At 41.9% G+C, this 22,442-nt stretch overlaps 3 protein-coding genes across 6 annotated transcripts in view; 2 read left to right on the forward strand and 1 right to left on the reverse strand.

The window, feature by feature from the left end:
• Positions 1-1,418: 1,418 nt before the first annotated feature.
• On the forward strand, positions 1,419-6,675 carry aqp7 (aquaporin 7). Its single transcript, XM_018700208.2, has 6 exons — positions 1,419-1,833; positions 2,698-2,824; positions 2,928-3,065; positions 3,222-3,340; positions 3,496-3,713; positions 3,963-6,675. Exons 1-6 carry the CDS (start codon positions 1,696-1,698, stop codon positions 4,162-4,164), a joined length of 942 nt encoding a protein of 313 aa, XP_018555724.1. The 5' UTR covers positions 1,419-1,695; the 3' UTR covers positions 4,165-6,675.
• On the reverse strand, positions 5,634-8,708 carry tpgs2 (tubulin polyglutamylase complex subunit 2). Its single transcript, XM_018700209.2, has 7 exons — positions 8,503-8,708; positions 8,294-8,373; positions 8,116-8,203; positions 7,781-7,921; positions 7,498-7,611; positions 7,207-7,370; positions 5,634-6,303 (listed from the first exon to the last, which is right to left on the reverse strand). The coding sequence occupies exons 1-7, from the start codon at positions 8,576-8,578 to the stop codon at positions 6,085-6,087; spliced, it is 882 nt and encodes a 293-aa protein (XP_018555725.1). The 5' UTR covers positions 8,579-8,708; the 3' UTR covers positions 5,634-6,084.
• Positions 8,709-8,805: 97 nt separating this feature from the next.
• kiaa1328 (KIAA1328 ortholog) overlaps positions 8,806-22,442 on the forward strand; it is a 78,910-nt gene continuing 65,273 nt past the window's right edge. For 2 of the 4 annotated variants that reach the window (XM_018700199.2, XM_018700196.2), the window contains exons 1-11: positions 8,806-8,921; positions 9,445-9,480; positions 9,588-9,868; positions 10,024-10,124; positions 10,278-10,393; positions 15,593-15,717; positions 16,787-17,175; positions 17,335-17,550; positions 17,748-17,843; positions 17,972-18,072; positions 18,339-18,450. In XM_018700199.2, coding sequence (XP_018555715.1) covers positions 8,867-8,921; positions 9,445-9,480; positions 9,588-9,868; positions 10,024-10,124; positions 10,278-10,393; positions 15,593-15,717; positions 16,787-17,175; positions 17,335-17,550; positions 17,748-17,843; positions 17,972-18,072; positions 18,339-18,450 — 1,628 coding nt within the window. In that variant the 5' untranslated portion in view covers positions 8,806-8,866. The remainder of the gene's footprint in view (positions 8,922-9,444; positions 9,481-9,587; positions 9,869-10,023; positions 10,125-10,277; positions 10,394-15,592; positions 15,718-16,786; positions 17,176-17,334; positions 17,551-17,747; positions 17,844-17,971; positions 18,073-18,338; positions 18,451-22,442) is intronic. The other 2 variants (XM_018700198.2, XM_018700197.2) reach the window with 2 other exon arrangements.

Consider the following 22,442-nt stretch of genomic DNA (forward strand, 5'->3'; position numbering starts at 1 on the left):
TGTGCTAAATGCTAACAGCAGCATGCTAACCTGCTGATGCTAAGCTGGTATAAAGTTCACACCATGTTCACCATCTTAGTTTAGCATGTTAGCGTGCTAACATTTGCTAACCAGACCAAAATCACAAGTACAGCCGAGGGTGATGTTTTGCAGATATTGGACAAATTAAAATTTTGCTCTGGTGGTGCTAGATGAAAAATCAAGGGATCAAAGTGATTACAATTCATCCTGTGGGTTACATGAATGTGTGTACAAAATTTTACAGCTTTCCACCCAACAGTTGTTGAGAAATGTAAATGAAAACCACAACTTCTTGGTGGCACTACAGGAAAAGTCAGGGGATCACCAAAATCATTGTGGATTCATTGGATTGGATTGGATTCATTGTGTGGGGATTCTTTGAGTTGCACCACTAACATGGATAAGAACCTGCAATAACACACTGGTAAATTATGACACACCTTCATGAATTTAACAACATATTCACAACACACAGTGAAACACAGCAAAAACAGAAAATACAGAAATGCTGCAAGTCACACAGAAAAAACCTTACAACATAATACATTTCTAAGGAGACACAAAAAATGCATGGAAGTGCTAACAACACGGGTGTAACCAGTATCTCCAGTAATACTGGAATCATGAAATTAGAATGCTAAAACTGTGAAGAGAAGTTAGCTCATTTCTCAACACCCAAATCAGGCTGCTGGGTGTTTCATCAGCTTTTGCAGTTGTACTCATCAGATTATCAAAGGTGTCAACGGGTGACTTCATTTTAAAAACAAACCAAATTTTCCGACTCCTCTTTGACTTTTTGTTTTGGAGATAACATTGTATCTTTATCAATCAAGTGATATTGACAAGTAACTTTCCAAGAGCAGAGGTCTGCTGCTAAATCAGTCGTCGTTTACTTTGCGAACATGTTCGAAAGTAAGCAGAAAGGATAAGCATTTTTGGTTTTGAGGGCAAGCTTTTGTACATTTCTGCTATGTACTTGCCAGTAATGTGTGACTGTGGTCAATGAAACTCTTGTTTTAATCAATAATATGTTGTTGTTTCCAAAAGCCCAGTATCTTCCCAGCATTTACAGGCAAAATGTTTCAACACAGTAGCAGTTAACGTAGTAAAAACAAAACATCTGGGTGCTAGAATTGAGCCTCATGTTAGGAAAGCTTGTGTTAGAAAAAGTTTAATTAGATCTAATATTTATGCTTTTTTGTCAATTACAGGAGCCAGCAAATATTTCTGCTTTGCACAGTCAGTTAATTTTTCAACCTTTCCCCTTACTTGCCAAGTATCCTCAGATATTGCAAAGCCATTGGAGGATGATATGTCTGACTGTGTGTGTTTCAGCATATCCGGAGGTGGTGGGTGGAAGGTGGGGGTTGGGTCAAGGCTATAAAGTTTGGACACATCCCAATGGGTATGTGTGGCAGAAAGAGAGAGAGAGAGAGAGAAACACACACATATACACAAAAAGAAAGTGAGTGGAGAGGAGAGGAGACATTAGAGGAGAAGGGGGAGAATCAGCCAGAAAGAGACTTTTTGTGGACTACTGTGTGATATGGGAGGCACCTCATAAATTCTTCAAGGAGGTCTGAACTTCAGCTTTATTTATTTATTTATTTATTTTACTGAATTAGAAAACAATCTCTACTGAAACCAAAGGGACAAAGGAAAAAAGAGGAGGTCATGAAGGACTTGGTACAGTCTGTAGAACTGGGGGTCACCCAGCGGAAAGGAGTTAAAGTAACTCGACCCAAAGTCTGGATAAAGAATGAACTTGTTCGTGTGGGACTCGCTGAATGCCTTTGCACATATGTCATGATGGTAAGAAAGAGTTTAGTATAAAAGTTGCCTTGAGTGTTATATGCTTTGACAGCATTTGTTGTAATGATGTGTGATTTTAAACTAATTTCAAACATTCCTTCAGATGAGCTCATCCTTCTGTTTTGAACATTGTGCTTATCCGTAGCAACCATACGCCATTAATTATTAATGTCATGCTCTTGACCCTGATAACACGCGCCGTCTTCCAAACACATATGCACGTTTCACAGTCACATGGCAGGGGTCGCCGGTGAGGATTGGTGGGTTCAAGTGGGTGAACCAGGAAATCTAGAGTTACCAGGGGAATGGTCAGGCAGCGGGCCACATGGAGAGGATGGTCACATGTTATCTGTCAGCTGTTACAATAAACCCTATACTTAGAACTTACACACACATACAGTACAGTGAACACATACTGGAGATAAGCATGTGAGTGCACACACAGGGATATTGTATTTAATACAGACTTAAACTTGCTGTGTTTGCACCTGAGAACCTACTCTGGTTATTTGCATGACTTTTAGAAGAGGAACCACACTTTTCCTGTTTCCTGAATGACAAGCTGCTGTTTTTCAGTGTCAGCTTTTCTCCACTGGGCCAAAAGTCTCTTTCACTGAGTTAAAAGTTAAATGAAAGAGAAACTCTTGTAAAATTTTCTAAACACAATAACTTAAACTCCCATTAGCTGACTGATTCTGACTTAACTGGTGCAACTCATCATGTTTATTGAATGTCCATCATCTGTTTGCTAGTTTACATATTGTGTTTGTTGCAATGCTTTCCCTAGACTGTCTGTGAGTTTTCCCTCTCTGTAATCATCATCTCTGACCTTGTCTGTGAATTGTTGGTTCTGTCTGAGTCCAGGCGTTTGGCCTGGGGTCTGTGGCCCAGGTAGTGACAGGACAGGGGGCATTTGGACAGTACCTCAGCATCAACCTGGGTTTTGGACTGGGTGTTGCTATGGGGGTGCATGTTGGAGGGAAGGTCTCAGGTATGGAAGTTTATGCTTGCAAACCGTACCTTAAAAAAAAAAAATCATTGCAGTCAATATAGAGCTCATGAACTGTATTTTTCATGCTTTCTTGCTCCATCAGGGGCTCACATGAATGCTGCAGTGTCATTCACAATGTGCACGTTTGGTCGCCTTGCGTGGAAGATGTTGCCTCTGTATGTTTTTGCGCAGCTGTTGGGATCCTTTCTGGCAGCTGGGACAATTTATGCTGTCTATTACGGTGAGGGCAAACTCCATATTCAGGCACACTAAACACTGAACACCTATGTTGTTATAAAATCTGATTTTTATTAACTTTTTTTACTTGTATATCATTGCTGACATCTGTAGTTATACACCTAAGTCTTTGTCTTGTCAATATTGTTTCCTTATGCAGAAGCCATACATGCTTACTGTGGGGGAAACCTGACTGTAACTGGGATAAAGGCCACAGCTGGTATCTTTGCCACTTATCCGGCACCATACCTCTCCTTGTTGGCTGGATTCATTGACCAGGTAGCCATGAAACCGGATTAAAGGATTACAGCTACAAGTCACTTTCATCTGACAACATTCTGTGCTAAACCTTTTCTTTGTTGTATTGTTTGACTATCTTGACACGTTTCCATGCAATGTTTGCTCTTGTGTGTGTGTGTGTGTGTGTGTGCCAGGTGTTTGGCACGGCTATGCTGCTGCTGTGCCTGATGGCTCTGTCCGACCAGAGGAACAAACCGGCCGCAGCAGGCAGTGAGCCTGTCGCTGTGGGTCTCCTGGTGCTGCTCATTGGCATCTCCCTAGGCAGCAACAGCGGCTACGCTATCAATCCCACCAGAGACATCGCACCCAGGGTCTTCACCGCCATAGCAGGCTGGGGAGCTGATGTGTTCAGGTACAAGGGGAGGATGTATTGGCTTTTAGGGGAGGATTTGCTGTCACTACATGTCACCTTAACTTGGGGTCAGTTGACAGCCAAACATCTCTGTTAATAATTATATAACCTGTGCAGTGTTTCAGCAAACATTAAAAGGGAACTGTAAGTTGTTTATGAACGATACAAAGACTAAATAATGTTTATATACATTTTTTTTAATCTACCCCTCTAATTTTCATTTTAATCGTTCTGTTTTTATCTGTGCAGGGCTGGAAATGGGTGGTGGTGGGTGCCTCTGGTTGCTCCTCCCATTGGAGGTGTACTGGGTGCAGGGATTTACAAGGCCTTGGTGGAACTGCACCACCCACGCCTCTCTGAACAGGGTGGGGGGCTGGTGGAGAAGCTGGAGGAGGAGGAGAATGCTCCTCTCGAGAAACAGAAAAACAGCTGTGAAAACGTATGTGTGTGAGAGAACCCCCCCCCGGTTGTGTAAAGTGCTAAGGGCATGTATAGCTGTGTGTATATCTGCAGTGTAAAACATTCCATGATGATGAAGGGTTAAAAAAAAAAGGCCAAAAATGAGAATAGCCCAAATAAGGTTTAGAATATATCACGCAATTTTAAAATTAGTCTGTTTTATGTAATTAAATTCCTCATTAGTTATTCCACTAGAGTTACTGTAAAAGAGACCAACTATAATACATATAAGATATACATTACTGTGACAGTGACAATATCTTTGGGCAGTTACGGCTTGCTCCTATCCATGGTAGTTATAGTAACTACATTAAGAACAAAAATGTTGAAAACAAAACTGGAGCCATTTCATGCATTGAAGAAGAACAAAATCACACTGACTGGCTTACAGTATATTTTATATTATTGAGGAAATAACAGCTGATATAACCTTGGTATCATCCAGTGCAACAATCAACAGGGGACCACTTGCATGAGCTTGGAAATGATAGTGTATGTAAAGAAATACAAACAGCCCCAATGCATTGCACTTAAATTAACATATATCCTTTTGAAAATAAAACAGAAACAGTGGGAGTTTGCTCCTCCCAGCTTGAAAGGGCAGCGGCACAACTGAAGATAATATACACGTTCATCTTTCCAACAGTCCAGCACACAGCAGCCTACGGGCAAAATGTGTATATGTGTCTTGATTAACTTTGTGGGAGCTCCAAAGTACTTGAACCAAAAATGTAATCCTATAAGTCTTATTCATTTTGCTCTCCAAAATGATGCAGTATAACCTCATCATATTGATATGGAATGCCATAGATGCCATTATACAACACATACATCAAAAGGCCCAAACTAACAGATTTGTGATGTTTACATTACATTACATTAAAGCACAGCGTGAGTGAGGGCCTGCAGAGATAAAATGGCCAGTAAACCGGTGGAAAACATAGAATAATAAAGAAAGCCTAGCTTGATGGTTTATTGCCAATCTTTCACAATGTGACATTTCATGGTTCAGATTTGCATACACACCTAAGTGATGTAATGTTTGATACTAAAGCTCCAAGGCATCTATCAAGTGTGTTCTGCAATTTTTATGGAAGCTCCGAACTGTGAGCTGTATTATTGTTAGTGAATCATGTGACAGTGTCTGCAGGTAAAAAGCACTTTGCTGCACAAATGAAACCAACTCAGTATTAGTCTCAGTCTTCGTGTTTCTTTCAATTTAAAAGTCACATAAAGAAATGTGTTATTTACCAATTTTCAAACTTCTTTTATAATTTTGTATATTATGTGTGTTATTGTTGTATAATACATTCAAAATTGAAAAATATTTACAGCACCAAACCAAGCCTAGTGATAATAACTAGTTGCCCTTATGATACAGTGCCCTTATTGAGCATTAATGAGTCCTTTTTAGTTACAGCAGTGGTACAATTTGTTACTACATGTCAGTATTACTTGTGCTATGCCAGCAGCACATGATCACAGTTTATGAATTGGCTGCTTTGAATTATTTTCACCAGGAGGTGTCACTAGTGAACACTGTGTTAAATGAGGCTGCAAATAATGAATATGTTGCTGATGCACTTGGCTACTAACCTGTAGCAGTGAGAGGTAAACAACAATACTTGAGCTATCAGGATTTTCCATGTCTATCTAAATGTGAGGCAGGCAAGATATTTTTTTAACCACCTAAACATAACTACAGTCAGAAACACAGTGTTACCTGCCATGCTGCCTCCAACAGGTGGTACCATTTTAGCCATATGCTGATCCAAGAAAACCCTGGTTATGCGTCTATTTAGACATTCAGCATTCGAAGATGTCTAGCCAATGAAGGAATTGCTGACCGCTCTTCTAAGCCATGTTGGTCATGTGCACATGATTATGATGTTTTCTTTGAGTGGGAACCTTCTCACCGCTTTGTCCCACTGTGTCTTCCTGTGCTCCCTTGGCTCTTGGCTGAGCTCCCTGAGCTGCATTGTGTTGACTGCTTCTTCTTTGGGGCCGGTACCTTGGCTTTGCCTTTAAAAGCCCTAGTGGGATCCAGCTTGTTGAGATAAGTATCTCCGGCAGGATCAGCCACGCTGAGCTCACTGCTGAAGGTCAGCGGTTGGTACAGGGATGCCCACTGCTGTAGATGAAACAGCATATAGAAAGTGTGCTACTTTTTATCTGGACAAAAAATAACACATAATAGCTTATACAATAACCATTAGAAACTAGATGTAACAATAGGAACACTAGATAGAGTCTTACTACCTCCTTTATGCTCTAGCAATGTAATTTACAGTCTCAGGAACTTTGGTATTCAGTGCATGGGAGTAAAAAGACTTAAAAAGATGGTGATGACTAGAGAACTAGTTTGCAATTTTCTAGTTACAGATGTTGGGATTGAACACTTGCATCATGTCAGTGTCTGAAAACGTTTGAGTGTTGTGCCAACAGCCAACACTGTAGTATATTGTAAAGGGAACAGAATGAATAAAATGTATTTTATACACCTGCAATGACTACAAGTGTTGTTAACGATTCTACAAAAACAAGACACAAACAAACAATTTAAAAATTTACATTTAACTAGACATGAATAAAAGGAAAAATTGTAGCACTGTAGCATGGCAGCAACTGAAGGTTTTACAACACAATGTGCCTCCTGCAAGAACAGTTTTGTAATCTCATCTTAAAAATTCTCTTTTCTTGTTTGTAGTGGTGTTCCAAGTCAGATGCATTCAGAAACAACAAACTACAAACACAAAAGAACTTTTTTCAGCTTTTTTTCAGACTGATGAATACCATTAAGAAGTGTGCATTGGAAGATTTTATCATTAGCATAAGACACATAAGACCCCTAAAACTGCCATATAAGGCTGCTAAGGCTGCCTGTTCTGCTTGTCAAATGTCATATAAGAGTATAACGGAGAATTGCACAGTGCAGAGTTTCAAGTCTGCTGTGAGAAATCAGCAATTTTAATGCCACAAATTCTCTTAAATTGATCTTATGTGCCACTTAATAACAAATCTGTTCTCTGGCTACCTTGGCTTGGGGGCTGGGGCCATAAGGAGTGAAGGCATACTGCCATTCAGGCAGACCCAGGTGGGTTATCATCAGTCGGTAGTAAGAGGTGAAGGTTGCTGTCAGAAAATGCCAGCACAGAGAGCGATCGAGGAACCAGATTTCACTCTGCTGGGCTACCACACCTGAAAAACACAAAGAAATTTGTAAATAATAGTTTTTTTTTCACATAAATAGGTAATATATTCATGTCTTAATAAATTTTAGTCTAACATTTTATTATTTAGATTAATAGAAAAAATAAATAAAGACCTGGAGTGCAGTTTTTGTAGACCAAGCACACCTTGCCATTCCCACCACACGAATCCAACTCGAAGATGCGGCTCCGGGCATCAAAATGGGGTGCAGCAGGGGCACGCTCCGACCCTGGCGGGTAGCGTTAATGAACCTTGAATGAATATTTACTTTCCAATCAAAATTTCATTCATTAGCCTGCTTTCTGCACAAGTGGGCACACATAAACAGACTTAATGGAAGTTGACGTTCTGCAATTGTTTAGTTAAGCCCACGTGAGGACCTGACAGGTGAGTTATACCACTTTCTGTGCTGTTTTCCTCCCAGTCCAGGTCAGCCAATGAGGGTGCATTAGGAAGAGAGAAAAGTGATACTGGCTGGAGCAGTGGGCATAGCCTGGCCACACTGTTAACCATCATGCATCCTAAGGGAACACACTCATCTGAAAGACAAACACACACATGCACACACAGTTATGATTGTGTTATAAGGCTGAAAAACCTTCACACAAGTCTTTAATAAAGATTTCCTACAGCTATTTGCATTTAATGGTATTATGTAATGCTAGTAGTAGCCTTTAATATGAATAATTAAGATTATTGTGAGACAGAACGTGAAACTAATGAGGTCACCTACTGTCTAGTTTAACGCTCCAGGTTAGTGTAAATCCATCCGTTGTCAAATAGAAATCTCGCAGGTCTTCCGGCAAAATACAAGTGTTTTTCTAAGGCAAAAATAAAGCACATTCACGTGCATAACAACAATGTCCAAACCAGACCAAACAGTGATATCTTTGAGGTGTAGATTTTTTCACCTGTTCCCATGATAGCAGGCTCCTCTTCTCCGCAGGCTCCCTCTCTACGAAACGTACATCGACCACGCCTGGCATGTTTTCTATAACAACAGAGACAAATTCATAAAATGTACAAACTGCCCATTGAGACATCAATCCGTTTGCTAGCAAACCTTACAATGACCTTGTTTGCTAGTTTCAAAGAAAAAAAAACAACAGCTAATACACACCGAGTATTCGAGTAATGCCCAGCGTCAGCCTCTCAGCAACACCTTTAAACGCTAAGCTCTCTTTTATATCTTCCATTTTGGAGTACTGAAATCACAAGTTGGTGCAAAACCGTGTAAGCATCCTCTGGAGATATCTGCTCTGCATCATTCTCCTCGCTCCAAATACATCAGCTGGTAACATACACACAGAGACACACAGGAAACGCCATGGGCAGCTTTGACGCAAAATGACATGTGTTTAAGCCAATAGAAAGCCACATTTATGTAGCATAACCAATTGGCTCTTAAGTTGTAACAGGAAGGCGGGACTTCAATTCCTTAGCAACGCGCTTGGCTCCCAGGGAGTGGTGGCGGTTGATTCAACATGGCGGCAGGGGCAACAAGAAGTGGAAGTTCGGGGATATTTTGGATGAATGACGGTATGTTTACTTTTTCTGGTTTATATTAGTATTTCTGTCCCAAGCACACCCCTGTGTATCTTAATGGGAGACGTGAAACTGAAACTGAGTATCACAGATGTTACTTCTGTGTCAATGCTGGGTGTTGTTATCTCTGAGGAAGTGAGAGCTAGTTAGCTACATGTTGTGAAAGTTAACGGTAACTTCGCATAACCTCCTTTAATTTACGTTAGCATCACCTAAGTTTAAATAGAAAAAAACGTATTTATGGTCGCTGTCATCACCAGTCAACACTGTTTCGTTCCCAAATAGGTGCTGAACTAAACATACCACGGAGGCAAACTGCAGTAGAAAGCTAGCTAGCTTTTTGTTTTCTCGCTACGGGATTTTAATGAGAAGATAAGTTATCTCACAGTTTTCTCAGGGATAGTGACATCATTAATCTGACAGTTAGTGTTTGGAGACACAGGTTTTTACCACGTTTCATTAAAGTTAACTGAACGCTAACTGGGGTGTCTGTCTTCTCCTTGCCTTGTTCACCCAGTGTCAGATGAGGATCAGCCCTTGTCGTTTGTGCCTGGTGAGTCTCAGTGGCATTGTTTGAACAATTTCCCAACAGTCTGAAAGACTTTTATCTAGGTTGCCACAATGCATCCCCTTTTTCTGTGTTCCCACAAACTGTCACAGGAGTGGATGGAGAGTTGAATTCTCAGACCCCTTTCAATCTAGGAACAGGCAGCACCAGTATCCTCACTAAAAGAGGCACCAGGATGCGGGGTGCAGCCAGGCAGAGTTCTGACTGCAAGACTGAAGCTATGCTAAAGAAAGGTGGCAAGAAACAGGGCCAACTACAAAGCGACCGCTCTGGGGCTTACACTAAGGAAAAAGTGTCAGTCCATCACAGTGCTGCTGTGGCACCAGAGTGCACCCCTTCCCTGGCTTCTGACACTTTTCTCCCCCCTTCACAGGTAAACCATTGTTTTCTGTAGACTGTTGTTCTCTGCCCTCCATGTAAGGTGAAATGTTTGAATTTATGGAAAAAAAGCATATGGTGTATAGAAGCTGACATGATCATTAATCTCTGTTAAAACCTTCTTGTTCTTGTTAACCATCCTTTGCACAGGTCATTTCTGAGGCCAGCAGAGCCAGGAGCCAGATCTGTTTGAAGGACCTCTGTCCTGAAGACAAGCGCCGAATTGCAAACCTTATCGAAGAACTAGCCAGGTAGCCAAAAGTATGACATTGAACTTTGAAATAGTGTGTGACACCTGATTGAAACATTTAATTTTGAACTCTGGTATCTTTATCCTTTCACATGGACATACATAATGCGGGGCAGTTCTCCTTAAAATCAGTTCTTTATTTTCTGTTCTCCAGGGTGAGTGAGGAGAAAGAAGAGTCAGTGCAGCGTCTGAAAGATGAACAGGAAAGTTTTGAGCGCAAGATCCAACAGCTGGAGCAGCAGAACCTGATCATAGCACAGGAGAGGGAGAGTATCCTTTCAAAATAACTGAACAAACATAAACACAGCAGTGAGTTAGACTGTGTTTTTGCAGTGATGGATGAGGTTTTATTTGTCATAAATGATAGCAGTACTGGTTCAAAGTAGAGTGGTGAATGATTGCAGCTCTGTTGATGCACAGGGGTTGAAAACTCCAGTTGTGTTTGAGTAATCTGTTGAAAGCTATAAAATGTGCTTCATGGTGTGTTGAATGCTATTTGGTACACTGTAGTGTCTGCACTACCATGGCTAATGCAAAATGTGATGCACTGCTGGAAACCAGAGGTCCCTCAGGATTTCCAGGATATGATGATGACGTTTCTATCTGTGTGGACTAAATTATCAAGATGGTTTTACGATGTATGCTAAAATTGCATGATAAGATGCACTTAGTCCCTATTCTGAAATCAGAACGATGGTGCTACAGTAGAGTATGGTTTAGCAGTGCTATTATTCAATTTTTTAAAGAACACCCTGCAAAAAATAGATTGTTTAACCAGAAAAAATGTCACAAAAAGGTGTAAAGGTGCAATAAGGTGCAACGCTGAACACACTTTAGGCAATTTCTCTGATTAGCACATCTTCAACATTCAACCAAAGGCACTAATCAGTAAAATCACCCCCTGTAGGTTGAAATAACAACCGATTGCCTGCACTCTGTGACACATGGTTGATTATCCTTGTAAGATAAGTTCCACAAGTGATTCATCGCTGGATATGTGGTTCTGTTGCTGTATATGCTATTCTATATGATAGTCTGCAGGGGGCAGTGTTGTCTTAGGTAAGGACACATGCAGTCTTTGGCCAAGACCCTTCAATCAGATACAAAAGGAAGAGAAATATTTATTTAAATTATTTGATGCTGCTGCAGTTGTCTTTTGCAAGTGCTTGTAGCTTATCTGCTGTTGTGTACAGAATCAATTTCATGGTTGGAGACATGGCCCAAACCATCTAAATCATCTCATCATCCAAAGATGAATTTTGATATTTACTGAGAAGACCACAGTGCCTGCTTTCACTATGTGTTTTTGTAACCCTCCCTGAATGTTGAATGTTAACTGTAGAATATTTCTCAGTTGCTCCTTTACAAAATGAGATCAGGTGGGTCACCAACTGTTTCTTGATTGTCTAGCATGAGGTTAATGCTGGAGTTATAGCAATAGTATGCTGTTTATTGCAGCCCACAACCCACCTACTGTCTTCATAACAATTCTGCTCAGGTCAGACCACATCATGGCCAGCAGTCAATTTAGGTTAAAAACACTGCGAAATATGAAGAGTAATTGACCCGGCTGGTAAATTGCACGATTGGCAACGGCGGCGGGGAAAATTAGGAAAGCACAACTCAATTAAAGGCACTTTGGCTCGGAGACTTGGCATTTACACCAAACTTCTAAACTCCATTAAAAAGGTATTTGAGAGGAAAAAGTGTTGGGATCCAAGCACCTCAGGGGGGATAACGTAGTCTTTTAAAGTGCGTGCAGGAGTCATGAAGGCTCTTCTCAGGCAGAAGGTTCCGGCAGTTCTCTTAAAGGTTAAGGAGACACCAAAGGCAAACATACTGAATGAGAGTCTTGTCAAGTTTAATTCCATTACGCCTCGGCTTATCTTATCTAACCAAGATTCAGGGTTGTTAGGGGTATAAAGAATGTAGGGCTACACCTTAGCCCCAAGCCACCCAGGATAAGAGGGGAAAAGTACCCTTGATATTCAGGGTGCTCAGCTGACATTTGGAAATGACTGGCACACAGGACTGAATTTGTGTTTCAGAAAGGAAGGATGCCTTTTGTACCTCAAGGCATGTGGGCATGGGCAGAAGTCAAGGTGGCGTTACTAACACGGTGTGCTGTTCTACTCGCAGTATCCAGAACAAAGCACAGCAGGTGCTACAGCTAATGCCATTTATTGAGTTGAAACAATTGGAGGGAATCCTGACCGCCATAGAGAGAGGGGAATAACAGCCCTGTTAGGATATGTCATTGAAAAATGTTACGTGTTGTGATAGAGGATTGCCAGAGCTAAATCCATTTTTACCCTACCAGGTTTTGGATAGATGACATTTACAATGTGGAAATCTGGTCCTATCAAGTGTGCTTTTTATGATAAGTGTACATCAGAAGATTGCTTTTGGAGAATTCTTAGCTCTTTTGTTTTATGGCAGATTAAGCCCCTAATATTCCTTGATGTCAACTATGTGAGTGTTGTGTATCTTACCTTTATTCTAGAAATGAATGATGTGGTATACACATGCTGTGTAAGGTGCGCTCTATTTATCAGAGGTGTTAAAAAACAAATAAAACTCAGTGCTAATCTGTTTGTTCCCATCGAAATTCTACCTTATGACTACTGTTTGCACAGCTAAGACACATGATAGATGCTGGGTGTTTTGACCTGTTGAAGACCTGTTTTTTTTTTTGTGTGTGCTTTCTATTCCGCTGAGCTGAATAACAGGGAAGTCTACATCCATGAAGAAGTGTTTGAAAATATAAAAACACACTGAGCTGCTGTCATTTAAAGCTTAAGTTTAGTTTTGTAAATAAATGTCATTCCTTGAGTGGATGCCTTAGTGTAAGGTTGATATTGTTGACTGAATCAGCTTAACCGCTTAATTGAATAGAATCAAATCAAATTGAACCAGTCGTGGGCTTAATGTGAAATGAATAATGCATAATGCATTGAATCTTTGCTAAAATAATCTAAATTGAATCAAGTTGGTGTTGCTGCACCTTTTATTATGCATTGTGTGGCTTTATGAATTGTGGGCTTGTCCATTCATAGACACAAAATGATCAGTACAAATGTCATGTCTAAAGGTTCAGCAAGACACAACTTAGACTGTGCCTACTCATATTACATTTTAGTTGTGATCATAACCCTGAAGATGGCTGAGAATGTCTTTGCTGTGAATAGTTTTCTATATGTTTGGCTCTTGAATTTTTGAGCCATATCAGAATAATTGTCAGATGACATGTTGAGTTATTTATTGGTTTATTGTGTGACTCGCACGCGTGTCTCCTCTCCAGATTCAGTAGTATTGAAGCAGTTATGTAAACTGTCTTCTTCCATTAATTCCCCGTCATTGCTTCCTTAAACACATTCATACACATCAGTCTCCTCCCCCGTTTCCTCTCACATTCCTGCTCAGGCTCAATCTGTTTGGCACAGTGTGCTAAAGCAGGCTTTAAAATATTCCCCCCTCCTGTGCAAATTTGTTCCACCTTGAAGTGGATTTCATTATTTCATTTGAGCCTCGGCCTGACAGGGAAGTGAATCATTTTGACAGGCCCCGTCTGAAGCCTCTTCAACCCAAGCCCTTGATTCGGAGTATTTTTGGAGCAGGGGGGAGGAGTAAGTCATTGTTGGCACTTTGCAGCTCTGATGTAAACTATGGGCTTGCCGAGCGCTTTGCCCCCCATTGGCTGACGTCCAAGGCTGTGGAGGAAGCATGTTTAGTGTAGCGACGGGCAGAGAGGTGGAATCTTATCAGCGTCGCTCCACTCGGTTCAGATTACCTAGCATTTGCCATCCAGGGGCTGCGTCAGCCTGTCAACACATTGACACACGTTACCTTCATTTATGGCACTTGGATGCTCTGATGCTGTTAGTACTATAGCACAGATAGACTTTATTTGTGTATTTTGGTGTGTGTGTGGTTGTGTGTGGCTTTTGTATCCTGCATACTGTACTGTATATTTCTAGTGGGAAACATTTGTTTTAGGCATGAGAAATCATGTGGATTTTTTTCCCCCCGAATCTGGTGAAATATGAGCAGCATGCATTTTTTGACTCTACACACAACTCTCTATCTTGGATTGAGGTGAGGTGTAGCTGTATAAGCATATTCAGTATCTCCCCTTCAAGACCCTGATTCATGCTGCATAAATAGACCTCCCAGCACTGGTTTACATGATGTGATGTCCTTGTGATGTCCTTAAGCTTTCCATATAGAACTACTTCTATGGACATTATCAGTGCAGCGCTGTAGGAGCCTTAGTTAGATGGAGGGTTCAATCAAAGTGTTTCTTCACATTTTCCCAATGTTTATGGAAGCTGCTGCATTGCATTTGTCTGGTGTCTGGTCCTCAATTCAAAGTCGTCCCCACTCTCTTCTCTTTCCCTCTGTTTCATTTCCACAGCCTGATTGAAGTCTTCTAACAACCAAAGTGTTTTCTTATGGAGTGTTCTGCCAACTATTCCTTCAATAAGACTATACTTTGAACTTTGATTTTCTCTTAAAATAGGAGCTTTTTTTTTCCAAACGGATGCTGAGAAACTCATCAGCTGGGGGAGCAGGGCAACCATCATAAAAAGATATGGCCTGGAGGAACACACTTTATGGTCAGCTTGGGTGGGAGTGTGTGTACTACTTGCTTTATTGTAGTGTTTGTGTGTGGGCTGTTTACAGTGCAGGTGGGGAGTTTGTGCTCTCATGTCTTGTTTTGCTTTGTGTGTGTTGTAGAAAGTGAGAGTCAGGCTGAGCTTGATTATTGAATGTGTGTCTGTGTGTAGTCCCTCCATTCTCATGCTCATTATCTTTGTATGTGCTGGTGAGACGTGGTGCTGCCACTGTCATTAGTGGGCTCCTGAGGCGCAGCAGTGGTTCCGCTCCAGATTAGTTTTCTCGTGTCTGCCAGCTCTCTGTCTGGCAGATAGCCTGGCACGGCACTGCCCAGCTCAGCTCAACACAGCTTGGCCCGACCCAGATGGTGAAAGCTCTGTGCCACAACAACAACTTTGATTTTGCTGGCCTCTTGTCCCCCTGTCTTCAACTTTGCTGTTCTCTCTACTTTTCTGGTCCAATGTGTAATTGATTGCAGAAACAAGGATTTAATTCAGATTGTCAGTCTAAACCCACCATCTCTCTTTTTTTCCCATTTAAATTGCATTAAAGAAACTTGTCCTTACCAAAGTGGCTATTGTGCACAAAGTTACATTTTCAGTAGAGTCACACAGTGATCTCACTTTTAGAGGTCATGTAATTCTGATAGTTTTCATTTTTCTTTGTCAAACTATTTCCTATTTCATCAAAATATTTAATCTTGCATCTCTTTCAGCAACACAGTTTCACCCATAGTGTTCTTTTTCTCAGCTGTATCAAGGGATGGGTTTTATTGTTTTAGGCTAAAGGTTCAGTTCTGTTGTGTTTTGTTCTTGTGGAACTTTGTTAGTTACTTAACCCTTGGTCCTCCAGGCCTGCAGCAGCAGTACAGAGAGTGCCAGGAGCTGCTTGGGCTCTACCAACAATACCTTTCTCAGCAACAGGCTAAGCTCAACGAGTCCATCGCCCAGCTCAGCCAGGTGCCAGCCCACAGCAAGGTACTGTATGGGTAAGACTGGATGTGTAGTAGGCTGTAGTGGAAGATGCACAGTAAAAAATATGGTTGTGCTCCTATGGGAGCCACATTTGGGGAAACATCCCTGTTTGCCATCCATCAGGTCGCTCAGGCGCAAAAACATCCACGGGAAAAACATGCAACAGCACATTGTTCCATGGCCAAGTGCCATAATAATGTATAACAAATCACTATAGAAGTCCACTTCAGTCACTGTTTGAGTATGACTGCAACGCAGTGAAAACTCTCTCAAGGTGACACTTTTCAAAGCGAAGATGCCTCTCTGGTTTCAGTGTCTGTAAGAATAGATGACTTGGCCAACCTCATTGTCCCACGGTGGCTCTGAATAATGTGTGTTTGTCTGCTCTCTGACCCTCAGCAAATTAGTCACAGTCGACTATAAGATGGGCTTTCCTCCCTATGTTTATCTCATAATGTTCCTGACCTTGGCTTACCTGCCAGTTATGCTCAGTTGAAAATTGTCCTCTTAAGCCTGTGGCCACTGTCCAGTTTACAGCTTTGAAGGATGATTTGCATTTGTGCTGCTATAAAGCCCAGCCCTACCCTAACACCATCTATACAAGCTGTGTAGTGAAAGCAGCATGTTAGCAGAGCAGCAGCAGCTCGACTCCTGCGTCACACAGGACGAGTTCAGGCACAGTAGTGGTGTGTACGTCACCTGCGTGTTGGCATCAGCTCAGAACACAACACGCAATCACTGTAGTTATAAGCATAAAATGGAAGAAAATAGACTTGAAACCTAAAAAGATGCTTCAAGTCACAGTAACACACAAGTGAAAGTGATATGTGAGCTCTTGTGGAACAGCTCTTGCAAGCACATGGGGAAAGCTTTTACTGCACATAGCAACATGAGCAAATTAGCTTGGTAAGTGACTCCTAATTCAGTATTGGTAAATTTCACTGTGTGGCCCAGTGCTACATTAGGGTTTTATGGAGCAGTCTAACATTTTTGGCTGAAATACTCCATCAATTTTTCAGAGGCTTCCTAAATTGCCAAAATGCATTCATTGTCCTCTTTGTTCTCTGTCCAGGTGCTCAGTAGTGAGGCAGCCCACAGCAGAACATCTACTAGCAGAGCTAATGGCTCACTCTTTGATGGCTCATACCTCAGCCTTGCTGCTACCAGAGCACGACAGCCTCAAGTGCACAGGAGTGGGGATGGAGGAGCAGTACAAACTTGGAGCAACCCTGCCTCTCTTTCCCATGTTGGTGAGTTCAGTCCAAACGATGGGCCAATCAAACAGCATAGGATTCACAAAAGGGAGTGCAGGGACCCACACTCAGAGTCCTGCCACAGATGTGAGAACTGCCAAGGCAGTGGTCAAGATAGCGGCTATGGAACACAGCAACGAAGAAATAACACTAGCTGTCGTCTAGAAAATGGTCACCATGACACCTTGAACCAACATGAGTGTGAAAGGTAAAGTAATGCTCTATAAAGTCTACTTTGCAGTCATGATCATCACCCATGATTGCATTACTTTAGTGCAATTTTAATTAATTTGTGCACTTCATCAAGATACAAACAAGATGAGTGGAGTGAGGATATTAAACAAATTAAATGTGTATTTACACACAGACTCCAGAGTGGGACTATGGGTTCAGAGGCCAAGGAAGCCCTGACCAGGCCTCTGTTGGGTCACGAAGACTGGGAGGAGAAGAGGCATCAGCTGCTGCTGCAGAAGATGCAGTTGGAGATGGAGAGAGAGAGGCTGCAGGCACGGCTGGATGAGCAGGAGGAAAGACTCAACAGACAGAATCAACAGCTACGCCAGTCACGTCTCGAGTACAGCAGGTAGAGTACAGGAGCCAAAGAGAAATTAACAGTATGTGCTAGATAACAGTTGTAGTCGTTAGATAAGGTAGTTATTTCTTTGACAGAAGTAACTACCTATCCATGTTCACTCCCCTTTTTCTGTTTCCTTGTACTTCTTCGGTGTCATTGCAGACTGGTGGAACTTGACTTTTCTTTTTCTCCTATATTCTCATTAGGTTTCAACAAACTACTCAAACTGAGACCAGCAGCTCAAACACTAGGGATGGAGATCCACAGCTGGAGGGTCCCTCCCACCAAGATTTACCCTCCAGGTAAACCAAGTAGACCATCAGACAGAAGACAGATACTCAAACTGCACCTGCTTTTGTCAGATATTTTCCTTTCTCTTACTCAAGTCACACAAAAAAACAACTTGCTATATTGTGTCTGTGGTCTGCAGTGTGCGTGGAGATGCAGAGTTACATCCTGCAGAACAGAACCTGCATGAAAAAGGCTCACAACCTGCACCTGCTCCTCTAGATAATGGTGTGCAGACACGTGGTGAGTTATAATATTGTATTTTCAGTTAATCAGTCATGTGCTTAATGATCTACACATAGAGGAACGTCTCTGCTCAGAACATTTCATAATCAAGCCTGTCAAGAGTTTTATTTTCTTCAAACTGTGTTTATTTTAGTACTTTCATATGCATGTATGACTTTGGTTAAGTGTATCATGAGGGTAATATTAAAACTGTTTTGCCTGCATTGCTCTCAGCTCAACTGCTCTTGCTTCTGTAACACTTGCTGTCTTGCAATTCTCAACAGAGGCCTTAGAGCAGTCCAGAAGGGACATAGCCACGTCTCCTGCAAAGTCCCCTGCAAGCCTGCTGAGTAAGCCAACCTCAGCGTCTGTGATCCCTAAGACCCCTGAGGCCAGGTAACACATCTTCACAGTGCTATTTAGTACACCGGGACACAGTAGGACTGTAGCAAACACTGAAAAAATAGCCATATCTGTCAGTTTTCATGGGCTCCTCTTAAGGTAACTAATGTCTGATATTTCCTCTAGTTCTCAAAATATGAACAATATTGCAACACATAAATATAACAAAAATATAAAGTTTGAATCCTGAAGCTTTTTCTAGGCTGCAGCTGCTGCAGTGTTAGAGGCTAAATGATGACTTTTCTTAGTCCAGCTAACTTTTCGAGCTGTGAGAAGCTAAATGAAGCTTTTTACTGGGCTAGCTAGCGCTGTGGCCAGCCTGTCAGGAGACATGCTGCGTTCCATTAGTCGGCCTAGCAGGGACCCTGCAGCAGGTGTAATTGAACAGACTTCTGGATGCACACACTGCCCTCCCTTCTCTCTCTGCCACAGTAATGAGACAGAAAAAGCACGAGTGAGGGAGAGATGTTAAAGTGTGTTTGAGGGTGAGTGAGGGGTGAGAGCATTGGATAAAGTGAGAAATAGGAAGCGAGGAAAGTTAGAGCAGGTTGAGATGGATGGAAATGAAAATTGTGAGAAAGACGTAAGAGGGGAGAGGGGTTTTGAGGACAGGGATGAATCACTGAGTGCGAGCATCAGACTTTCCTAAAAAGGAAAGGACATTCATTACCTTTTTTCTTACACCCTTTACACGGAATGGTAATTAACCTGACTCTGTGTCGTCTTACTGTGTGTGTGTGTGTGTGTGTGTGTGTGTGTGTGTGTGTGTGTGTGTGTGTGTGTGTGTGTGCGTATGTGTGTATGCGTATGTGCAAGTGTGCATGTGCATTTGCCTGCCTCTGTGAGAGAACTTTTAAGTTGCTGTGGAATTGTAAATGTAAAAAAATCTGATACTAAGAAGCAATTCGTAACAGTGTTGCTGCAGACCTTTATTTTTAAAAGTTATTATTCCTGACTTGGATCCAATTTTTTCTTGCGTAATGTCAGATAAAGTAGCATTTAAGACGGCTCCCTCCCTCTTTGTTCTAAAGCATACTTCCTCAGAACAGCTCAGAGTTTACAACTTATGATGAGTAACTCTTAAACAAAGCAGCGCGTGGTCCAAGTTGAACTGTGAGCTCTGGTGGATGCCCATAAATTCCAGCAGGGGACCCTAGGTATCAGATCCTATTACCATCCATTTACACCTCCAAAACCTATTAAAATTGTTGGACTCTTAGCTACATACTGTTTTTTTTACTGCCAGTAATGAGGAAGTGTGCCTCTTACATATGCCTTTTGTAGTTTTTTGCGCCATGTTTTTTCATGTGCATCTCTTCAGATAGTTGTAATCCTTTGGTAATCCACTGATTTGTATTCGACATATGTCTTTTTCTTTGTTTCCATCCAAAAATCAGTGAAGAAAAATACACAGAATAGAGAAACAACACGAAATGCTGTGAATAAGACTGAGTAAAAAAACAGCTGTCACTGACCTGGTATTCTAGATGAAATGAAGCAGCTTCCCTTGGTAACGAAAAGTCTATTTAACTGTAAGATCTAGCATGTGACCTGAACTTTTCTCTTTCACTTGGCAACGACATGCACATGCCCCTCGTGACCATCTAATCTTAACCGATTCAATCTTGATGTGGAAATTGCGAAACGAAGCTGGGGTTAACATTAAGTGACCTTCTTAATCCTTTCATGAATCCTTGTGCTAGTTAGTAATGAGACCGTTCCAGTGCACCCCGCCCATCTCATCTCCATCCTTCCTGCCATTGCCCGCCTGCTATTGATTGGTTGGGAAATTGACATGCGGGATATACGCAGTGGCCATTATAGGTTTTTTATCTTACTGTTTGGACTGCAAATGAAAAGGGGCGCCGGGGCGAGACGGCTATCTTTAATGAAAGAGAGGAGCCAAATAAGCAGTGAAAGTTACGAGTGGGAAGAAGGTGGTGGTTTATCTGGCCTTGCAGAGCAAGAAAAAGAGACACACCACACTGGTGCATTGGGAGGAAGAAGCACAAAGCACTTAAGAAGTGTTTCAAGGCAGAATGCGCAACTATTGTCCATTTCAGAGTAGTTGTGATTATGTTTATTACTGTACATTCAGGCTCATAAATACAAGAGTTTAGTTTGTGATCGAAAAGTCTACTGTATCATTAGAACACTGTCAAAATCCACTCCCTGTAGTTATGTCATTCTTCCTAAGGCTTCCTCTTACTGTTCTAGTGATGGGCACAGAGGATTTAAGAATCTCACAATGACCCAAGGTTCTGAGTGTTTTTTTTTTTTTTTTTTTTTTTTGTAAACCAGGACAAAAACTTGTGTTCCTGCCAGTGTTGTCCATGCATTTTCTCTGTATACATGCAGCAGGAAAAAGGGATTTGCCAGAACTCCCTTGAGGGATATTAATATCAAACAGCAATTCACAACTTTACCTCACACAAGCTGCAGCCAAGAAATGAAGTTCTTTGTTGCAATGTATACCCCTTTGAAAATCTATTGGCATTCTCCCTAGCCCTCGTGCAATCTCTGTGCCACGTCCACCCCCCCCACCCCCACCATTCCTCCCCATTCCTGCCCAAACTGTACCCCTACCCCCACGCTCCCCTTGTTATAGATTGTGACCGCCGGTAAGTGATGCATTATTCATTACCAACATGTCGTTTGTTGATGGATGGCTGTTTGAGAGCCCTGTCCGTTAAATAAATCAACAAATAAAAATGCAAATTCTCACATTTCGAGAGAAGGAACCCAGCCAAAGTCCCTCCCCCACATTCCCTTTCTGCCTTCCTCTCTATCCACAAAGCTGCTCTCGCTTCCAGTCTCTCTCTCACAGGCAGACACATACACCCTCACTCTCCCTCATGCTCCCTCTCTCTCTTTCTCCTTTGCGTTTGACAGGCAGGAGACCAAATGAGGAAGACAGATTTACTTACTTGAGCTCCAGTCTCTTTTTTTCATCAGTTATCATCCCTCGGCCAACTTCACCCTCATTCACTTTCTCTCCCTCATGCTCAAACATGTGCATACATTAGTTCATGTTGCTGAAGCAAAATATAGCCTTTTAAAGCTTTTCAGCCACTGATATGTACTGCCTGCCTCAAGTCAGTGTAAAAACATGACATATCAAGGTCTATAGTTACGTGTGGAAGAACACAAATGCGCCCTGATTGGAAGCTGCACTAGTGTGTCTGGCTGCTGACCACCCACATGCATATCAACAAGTACACGCCAAAGATCGCCCTTACCTGGGAGAGCTGTGTGCGGAGTGGCGCGATGCAAATCGATGCAGCTTTAAACGAGCAGAGAATTATGTTAGCAACATCAGTGGAGCGTGCTTTAAAGAATTCATGTTTTGTATCTGGAATGGCCGTTGTCGACTGTGTATACACTGAATAATTTATCAAGCCAGCCAGACTGAGGGATTGAATCTCTATTAGCTTAATCTCCCCCGTTTTGGTTTATTTATTTCACTGCACATTTCCCTCATTTCTATTCCAGGGGAGAGAGCACCAGGTTCTCTCCCTTTTTTTTCCTTTCGCACCTGCAAGAAACTGTGTTTTTCTGCCGGGACGCCCCAGTGGTTTTGACTTGTTAAAGCTGCTTGTTAGGGTTCAGCAGGTACTTCAGCAAGAAAGGTTTTGTTAACGTTTCGAACAGAGATTTGCTTTCATATTGTCTGTGTTAACAAGTGAATGGTGAATGACAAATATTTTAGAGCAAGCGTTGATCTCCAAACAGAATAAAACGTGATGTACGTCTGTTGTTGGCCCCTTGACCTGCACCCTCTCTGCTTCACTTTGAGGGCAAGTAGTGTAACTAGTGGTCTTTGTGCGAATTCCTCTGTTACAGCGAAACAGCGCGAGGATGCTCATTTACAACATTGCCTGTCCACAGGGCTCCGCTGAGCTCTGTATTATAAATGTAGCCTGTGCCAATTCAACCTTGGAAACAAGTTGAGGTCACATGTGGGGGGAAACAGGAAACTAAATTCA

The sequence above is a fragment of the Lates calcarifer genome, linkage group LG12, assembly GCF_001640805.2.
Source record: "Lates calcarifer isolate ASB-BC8 linkage group LG12, TLL_Latcal_v3, whole genome shotgun sequence".
Classification (NCBI taxonomy): domain Eukaryota; kingdom Metazoa; phylum Chordata; class Actinopteri; family Centropomidae; genus Lates; species Lates calcarifer.

Bases quoted from the DNA above. Each gene is read 5' to 3' on its own strand.
- tpgs2 (XM_018700209.2), bottom strand. From the start codon at position 8,578: ATGGAAGATATAAAAGAGAGCTTAGCGTTTAAAGGTGTTGCTGAGAGG. The intron at 8,374-8,502 runs GTGTGTATTAGC...CTGTTGTTATAG, and splicing joins GGGCATTACTCGAATACTCG to AAAACATGCCAGGCGTGGTC. The intron at 7,922-8,115 runs GTAGGTGACCTC...TTTGTCTTTCAG, and splicing joins CTGGAGCGTTAAACTAGACA to ATGAGTGTGTTCCCTTAGGA.
- aqp7 (XM_018700208.2), top strand. From the start codon at position 1,696: ATGAAGGACTTGGTACAGTCTGTAGAACTGGGGGTCACCCAGCGGAAA. The intron at 2,825-2,927 runs GTATGGAAGTTT...TTGCTCCATCAG, and splicing joins TGTTGGAGGGAAGGTCTCAG to GGGCTCACATGAATGCTGCA. The intron at 3,066-3,221 runs GTGAGGGCAAAC...TTCCTTATGCAG, and splicing joins AATTTATGCTGTCTATTACG to AAGCCATACATGCTTACTGT.